This window comes from Lampris incognitus, chromosome 2, assembly GCF_029633865.1.
Source record: "Lampris incognitus isolate fLamInc1 chromosome 2, fLamInc1.hap2, whole genome shotgun sequence".
Lineage (NCBI taxonomy): Eukaryota > Metazoa > Chordata > Actinopteri > Lampriformes > Lampridae > Lampris > Lampris incognitus.
The window spans coordinates 18451642-18460180 of NC_079212.1; the positions used below are offsets into that span (position 1 = coordinate 18451642).

Sequence of the window (8539 nt, forward strand, 5' to 3'; positions counted from 1 at the left end):
TGGACTGGCCGTCCTTCTAGTCCATCTACAAAGTGCTCCTACCAGTGTTTTTCTTATCAAGGAAACCATTGCAGAGGTTGGTAGCATTTTGGTAGCTATTTATAATCAATGCAAAGCCAAGTAATCAGTCGCGAGGTGTCAAGTGATTTTTCACAGCAACTGACACTAAGTGCCACCGACTAGCATTAACTACAGCTGTGAGCTTCTGCTCTCACCATCTTAATAACCAAAAACACCGTGGTGGATGCATTTGAAATGGACAGAAAGGCTCGTGGTTCATAGTGAACAGGGTAGGCCAGCGTAAACCTGAACTTTCCCTTTATGATGTAGCCGGATCAAAAGTAGAACACTGCCCTCTGGTGGTACTCGTAGAACAATAAGTATCCTTTGGACTTAGAGGTTTTGTTTTTATACAGCATTGCACATTGTACCTGTAATATAGGAATTATATCAAAAATCGAAATATAATGAGCAACAATAAATAATGTATTGGTTAAAAAAAAGAAGTGTGTGATTTTGTCTGTGAAGAAACGTGTATACCTAAAATTAACTGGTGTAGGACTAGAAACACAACATTCTGCATACTTTAGCATAATCAAAACCATTCCAGTGTTTCACTTTTTTTTTCTTAAAAGATTTGGCCTTTTACACTTGTGCATGACAGATGGACTGCTGACCACAATGAGGCGCGACTAGTTTCTTTTGGATTAGCAATAAATCTGAGCTTGTTTTGGGAGTAAATGAAAGTTATCCATCAGGAGCATTTGGTGATAAACACACTAATGAGCAGGGATAATTTAAGCATTTCACATCTTTTTTTTTTTAATTATTTCTGTATTTATGTTCAACAATTCAATTGCACCCAAATCTACAATAGTTGGAAAACGTGCACAAAAACGTGAGTTTCTTCATCCTGCAAAGAATAATAAAAAATAAAATCTGACCCAGGCAAAAAGGATAGCAGGAAACTAGTGTTAATTCTAGAATTCTCCAAGTTAATCTTAATTTAATACCTCAGCACGATATACTTATATCAAGACCAATATGTCTCTTAATTTGCCCCTTGCAGCATTTCCCAGCCCTGCAGTTAAAAAAAATATTTTCTCTATTTTAAAACAAACATTTCAATGTTATCATCATCATCGTCATCTTAGTAATTTCAAAGAAAAGAAAATATTTTTCCCCTCAGTCAGGCCCGCCCCAGGTGACCCAAGGCCCACCCACCCTATCAGAATCCAATACACAACAATGCTTAAACGTCCTGATTGATGACAAATGAAACGAATGGAAACAGGAATGACAAAAAGATTACACAGAAAATTAGAGGTGAAACATAATGCAGCTTATTATTTTCCTTTAGACTCCCACTTTAAAAGGGAGGCATTTAAATTACTTTCTAAATTAACCCCCCCTCCCCCAAATCTTCAAGCGTACACCCATGTATCTCAATTACCCATAATGCCTCATTCTGGATGTACTGCTTTAGGTAGCAAATGGCAAATGAGAATTCTAGCACAAGGAGTTTCTTATTAAATAAAAAATAAATAGATATTTTAATGAGGGCTAGAACAGTCTATAATGTTATTGGGTCTTTTTTTCTTCATTTTTACATTTTCTAAGAAAAATCTGACATAAAAAACACAATTTATGCCTCATAGATTTTTCCAAAACTGTTCAGCTATATCAATAGGTTCATAAGGATATACAGCAAAAGGAAAAAATACAGAGGAAAATATTTTTAAAAACTATAAGCAGAGGGAATTTTAAAACATAATAAATAAATAAAATACCAATAAATTGATGATGTAATTACAGCTGAGTAGGTATTGAACCAAAGGAAAGGAGAAAACGGTGAGTTCAGAGTACTTGGTTTTTGCATTAAATTCAGTAAGGGACCTCTTGGTAAAAAGTAGGAGGAAGGGGGGTGGGTAACGTTAGGTGCTGATGAAGATCTTCCTTATCAGTTGGCTGCCAACCCAGTAGCTTCAGAGGAGAGCCTAAGGAAGCCAGAAATAAAAGCAACAAAAAAAAAAGAAGGAAAAAAAAAGTAATAGTCAAAACATTGGTAATGAAACATAGTGAGTTCCTTTCATTTTTTGGGGGCACGGAAACATTCTTTTGATATTTAATTTCCATGACCTTAGCACTTTCATTAAAAATAAGACCATGATGGAGGGTAATGCATCAGGTCTTCTTTGATTAGTATGGTGATGTTTACAAGATTGCAAACTTTAAGTCATTGCACAGTAACAGAGCAAAAAAAAATAAAATAATAATCACAACTGCATATCGTTTTGTCTAAAACCATCTTAAAACCTCATCCATCCTGAAAAACAGTGATCCCTTATGAAAACGGACATGTTTCAACCAATCATCCGGTGTGACTGAAAACAAACTTACATTAAAAATGACAATATACACTTTATGCATTTAGACTTGTCGTTTCAAATCAAAGTAAACTGACCCAGACTAAAACAAGCCAGCTTCTCAGTTCCAACTGCTAAAGGGACTTCCTGTAACTTTTCATTATGTTACTGGACATTGATGGAAACGTTGTGCCATCATAGTCACTTACCGGGCATTGATCAGATACTCAGCCAGGCTGACACTGGCAGCAGAACCAGTGATGGTGACCTGTCTGTCAGTCGAGCCCTCCACAGGGTTGGCAATCTTGATCTGAGCCCCTGACATCTGACGAATCTCATTGATCTTCGCGCCCTGACGGCCAATAATGCAGCCAATCAGCTAAAGGCAGGAAAAAGAGACAAGAGTGTCAGCGTTTTTACTCCCCCCTGAGCAAAATTGTCGTCATTAAAATTAAAATAAAGTCAAGTCAAGTCAATTTTATTTGTATAGCCCAATATCACAAATTACAAATTTGCCTCAGTGGGAATTCACACAACACTGCTCTGTGTCAAGAGAAGAGTAAACAACAGTAGAATACTGGCAAAAAAGTAGAAAAGGTCAATGAATCAGACGGTTGTTTCAGACTTACATCATTTGGAATGGTCAGCTCATGCGAGCCAGTTTGTGCAGAAGCATCCATCCCAGCTGCATGAATAGAAAAGCTCTATGAGACCGGAGCCAGTTAAGACCATTAACAAATCTACAAAAGATAAATTCCTGCTTTCAGTCAAGCCACCTACCCTGGAAGCCCTGATTGCTAGGTGCAATGGGAAAGGGACTCTGCTGCATGGCCAGCTGGTGAAGTTTGGTGAGCTGTTATGAGAAAGAAGGCAAAAAGAGAACAACAAAACAGACAAATCATGAGTAGGACCTTTTCAACAACAGGCTGCTCTGCATGAGTGCACTGTCTCACTTGCTACAGAAGATTTATTTTTTTGGCCACCTGGAGTCAGGCTCAGAACAAGTAGAACACATAACCGACCCTATTCTGGCTATAGCACCGAAATAAAGAGGATTTGCCAAAAAGAAATCTGTAGATTTAGTGGGCTTCATTCATCAATCGTTCATACGTACAAATTTGTTCTTGCACACCCATGGAATCTTTTTTTGGTCTCAAGATTGTCTGACAGTCAGAAGCAAAGCCTGATGGTTATTTGTAATTCCTTCCCTCTAACATTTATTGTCTACCTCTTGCAATGGGCAATCACCCAGGCTCGAAAAGATATCAGTTAGCCAGTTGGTGTTTAAATTCAATGGTTACCCAGGTTCAACGCTGACCTGAGATGAATTTCAGGGCTAAAAATTCCATGAGCGTGTAAGAACATATTTGTACATGATTGATGAATGAGGCCCATTATATTTTTGACTGAAAAATTACATTTTCAGTTTTAATGCAGTGGAAAAGTTACCTATGAACACTGATCAAAGACATTTTTCACTGCGAGAAACAAAAGAATTTAATCTCTCATTTGTGACGTCATACCAATGACACTGGAGATGCTGTAATACAGATGCTGTATAATAAAAAAAGGCTAATTTTTGAAACACATCAAATGTTTTAAAACTTACATCCGAATGAAAGCGTAATGTGACAGATTCCAAATCAGGAAATATGTTCATAGTGTCCAGAATATCACACTAAATTCAGCCATTATCACCTTTCCCATCTTTTATAATGAATTCTCTGCAAAGCTGTGTGATAAAGGATTTGGCTAACGGGAGAAATTCTTCTTTCTTGTTTCTGGCGTTGACAGATGGCCATGGAGGACAGCAGTTAACACTACTTTAACAGACCAAACTGCTCGAGGGCACAGAAGTACTAAGGCTTCCAGCTGAAATTTAGTGATATTCTTCCCCCTCAATAAGGGATAATTGTGATAATGAGAAATTATGAAATGAACGATAAGACCACTCAATAGTCTAAAAAAAGCGTTTTTTGAGACTTCAAGGGAAGAAATGTTTCAGATTATTTGATGGAAAGTAAATGCAAAGGGGTGGTTAAAAAAACACAAGACGCAAGGATGGAAGTTGACAGAGGGTGTCATGGACCGATGGACCAGGACGGATGTAAATATATGAGATCACTTACAGAGGGACCTTCACTTACATCAGGCTGTGGAATGGCGTGCTGTCCTTGGACAGCATATGCCTGCAAGGAGAAAAGAGCATTCAGGTGGGTGTGTAGGGAGTTACTCAGTTACCACCAATATCCTTCAGACTTCTGCCCCTCTATAAAAATGCCAAGGAATGCTGCATCTGGCACAGTAGCAACTATGATGTTGACCTATGTATAACAGAAAAATAGCTCTGAAGTTCCAATAAAAGACTGGGAAATTTCCTCCCAAAAACACAGGCTTTTAAGCGTATATAGTAACAGCATTATGCACAACTATAAAACTACCTCAACAAAATAACAGAAGTAGACAGAAATGCAACAAATGCAATCATGCTTTACCTGACCACCTGCAAAGATGACAGGAGAGCCTGAGGGTTTGGGTCTATAAGGGATGGTCACTCCCTTTGGAGGAGACTTAAAAAAAAAAAAAAAACTCCATTAGAGAACGACTCTGGACACAGGTGCCAGAAAAGAAATTTCACATATAAATACAAATTCACTCTACTACCTCGAGCATGACGACACAGATCTGTTTGACACACTCGATGATGGACTGTGGGGTCCCTGCAATAGTGATGGCACGCTCTGTTGAGTTGGGCAGCATGTCCCCTGCTACCTGTACCTGAGCTCCTGTCGACTAAATAATGACGTTCACACACAAACATTCTAAATGTATGAAACAATTTAAGGTGGCAAATAATTACAAACATGTTTTATTCATGATTAACACACTTGCACTGAATTTTTGCCCTAGTTTTAAGAATTTGTTTACAGCAAATATTTTGAATCATTTAACTTGCGAAACAGTTCAGTATTGTAGTTTTATATGACTCAGAGTGAGGGCTTTGGTTTTATAAAAGGGTTAAAATGACACACCTCTCTGATTTCCTTGATCTTGCAGCCACCTTTGCCGATAAGTGAGCCGCACTGGCTAGCAGGCACAACAATGCGCAGAGTGACTGGAGGTTTGCTGGTGGCCGTACTGTTTGTCATTGAGCTGCTGATGTCCTGGACAGAGCGTGAGGACAGAGGACTGAGATGCTAAAAACTCAACACACTCATTGTATTTTATCTAACCCACTCATCTGAGATGTAGGGGACAGCTCAAACCTCCTCTAGCTTCTCAATGATCATGGAGAAGGCTTTAAAGATGGCCGTTGTGGGTCCTGCCAAGGTGATAATTCTCTCTGGACAGTTCCCCTCTGAGATGTTAATTCGGGCACCACTCTGCATGGGTGAAGGAATAACACAATTATCAGACAAACAAAAATATACATTTAATCCAGTAATGACAATGAATAAATGTCTCAAACAACAATGTAGGTATTAACAATTCAAAATGGTTATCTAGCTGTTGTAAAGTTGTTTGAGCATCTGGTATTTATATCATAATGAAATCTCTTCACTTAAATCACTGGTGGATAGCACCATTCAGTAACACAAGTCAAGACAATACATACCTCCTCTCTCATTTTCTTAACAGACTCTCCTTTCTGTTGGGCGAACATAGACACAAAATGAATACAAAATAAACCAGGACAAGAATTTTAGGATTACCCTGCATATAAAAAAACTTACCTTGCCAATGATGCTTCCAACTTCCTGAAAATAGAGGAATAGAAACACTTCATAAAGCTGTAGCTGCACCCATGATTGTGATATGCTATGTGAATCTGGAATGTGTAAACTCACAATGGCTACAGAGCAGATTGCTGATACTGAGTGGAGCGTGTATTATGGCCACAACAATTATAAAACATCAGATTTTTCCCTCACCTTCCCGTGCATGAGTAATCTAATAGTTAAGGTGACATTAAGTCCTCCTTCAACCACACCAGAGTCCATAGCTGCAGCAGAATCCAAAAACTAGACCAGCCAAGAAGAATCTTTGGTCACAGGTTTTAAGTCTGTAAGAGAATTCAGAAATGAACTATACGAGTGTCGGATTATTATAGCGACTACAGCAACAGACATTTTTTGTGACCAACTTGAATAAACTTAGCTCTAATGCAGAGTGATGACAGTCCATATATCACATTCACTTATGGAAGGGCAAATTACCCGTCTCTAATTCATTCACCACTGGTTAAGAGAATAACCCAAACCCAAATAACTTGTCAGTCAACACACAACTAAGTATTTCGTCTTTTACAGGCAGTGGGATTTCCACTAGCGCTTCCATACCAATAGGTAGGTTAAAACAATGAGCTGCGATATAGATATATAGATAGATAATTGTACTCAGATAGGAAATAGTTTCACTACTGGTGCGAGTACATACAGATCAAGAGACACATAACCCAGTCAGTCAGACGTTTCACTGTACTACAGTGATATGATCCAACAGATATACAACATAGTAAATCATGCATAGCACTATACTACAGTAAAACATATTAACAGAAACATAACACAGTAAATCAGACATTACACTGTCCACATATGACAAAGACATACCAACTGAGATGTATCAGTAAATCAGACATTATACTGGACACATGTGACAAAGACATTGACACGACAAGAGACATAATGCTGTGTTGGTTAATCACTGAGGGAGGGAGGGAAGGGGGTTGATGTGCTTGTCGAGTGCATGGATAGCAGAGGGGACGAAGCTTTAACCAAAGCGAGCCCTTTATTCTGAATAAAGAACTCAAATCTATTTATAACTAAGCCAAAATGACAACGACTTCACATTGGCACACCGAAACGCAATGTGAGTGTGACCCGAGCTACTCCCCAAAATTAAAACAGCATTTAGGGCAAAGCTTGGGGCGTTCCAATAAGAGATATGCAAACTATTAATATATACGACATGAAACTGTTTTCTGGTGTCATCTCTCATTAAAGAAAACTTGCAGGACAACGTCGGGGAAAAAACCATGTCCCGGACCGTAGGCTACATATCTGCTAGCCTCCCCATTGATACAAAGACTGGTTAGCTAGGCTAGCTATGCTACGTCGAAACTTCACTTTCCGAAATATTTACAATCTTACCACATAACTAAACACGATCAACCCAGTTTTGATATCCAATCAACTAAATTCAATTAGCTGGTTAGTTCACTAACCAACCAGCTGAAGTAATAGTCGGCATTTGCCCACACATGGCTAGCGTTAACTAGCTAACGTTACTTACGTTAGCCGGCTAACGCTACTTACAACGTTATCTGATCCAGAAAATAGCCCGTTAGTTCGAAGCTGCGGCCTGGTGGATTCACCCCAGGAAATAGCCTGATCCCCCATAGCCAAGGCCTAAATACGATGACTGAAGCGCACCGTTAACCCCGTCCTTCACTTAAAAAGAAATTAAAGGCCCAGTTTGGGCTGTCTTACCCGAACCGTCCCTTGAAATGTGTTCGGGGGAGGGTAAGGGTGGCAAGGGTGGAAGGGGAGAGGTTCGGGAGGGAGTTTTAAGAGGATTCGGGGAAGAGGGAAGAGACACTGCGGCTCGATCGGGCTCCACTCTTCTGCCTTAAAGCACAAAAGACAAATTTGGTCCAACTTTCAACTTTGAACCGGTCCTCCCTCTGCGGGTCAGCCCCGCCCCCTTCGCCAAGCCTCTTTTTAATCACGATGGTTAGAAGACCCAATCTCTCGATTTTATTTGACCATACTAAATTGAGTTATATCGACATAGGCTAAATAACTGACGAGTGCGAGTTATAGATTGAAATAAAAATTTTGTCTCTCTCGAATGTTTGTCACTGAAAATATGAGCCTGTTTTTCTCCGAGTTCTTTCAAACATTTGCCGATGTAAACAAAACGTACAGCATCGGAAAACTAAAACTATACATTTAGATGTCGTTTAGTGTCAGTCCTTGTATTAAGAAACCAGTCAATCAAACTGGGAGGGATGGCCGGTTTTGTATTTTGGTAGGCCCTGTTTTTGGGCGACCCTTTCATTTGAATTAAGTACTGTATCTTTAAAGTTCAAATAAGGTTAAAGCTTGTTGAATGGAGAGCTAGATACGTAAATAGATACACAGATAGATTCTTTATCGTCTTACTTGAGG

At 39.1% G+C, this 8539-nt stretch overlaps 1 protein-coding gene across 2 annotated transcripts; it reads right to left on the reverse strand.

The window, feature by feature from the left end:
• Positions 1-796: 796 nt before the first annotated feature.
• On the reverse strand, positions 797-7996 carry pcbp2 (poly(rC) binding protein 2). 2 transcript variants are annotated; one of them, XM_056298627.1, is made up of 13 exons: positions 7859-7996; positions 6299-6429; positions 6101-6124; positions 5983-6015; positions 5633-5749; positions 5399-5530; positions 5031-5159; positions 4862-4936; positions 4514-4555; positions 3147-3219; positions 2996-3051; positions 2576-2745; positions 797-1997 (listed from the first exon to the last, which is right to left on the reverse strand). In XM_056298627.1, exons 2-13 carry the CDS (start codon positions 6365-6367, stop codon positions 1961-1963), a joined length of 957 nt encoding a protein of 318 aa, XP_056154602.1. In that variant the 5' UTR covers positions 6368-6429; positions 7859-7996; the 3' UTR covers positions 797-1960. The 2 variants fall into 2 exon arrangements, with proteins under 2 accessions (XP_056154602.1, XP_056154595.1); XM_056298620.1 differs by having other exon boundaries at positions 4496-4555.
• Positions 7997-8539: the final 543 nt, after the last annotated feature.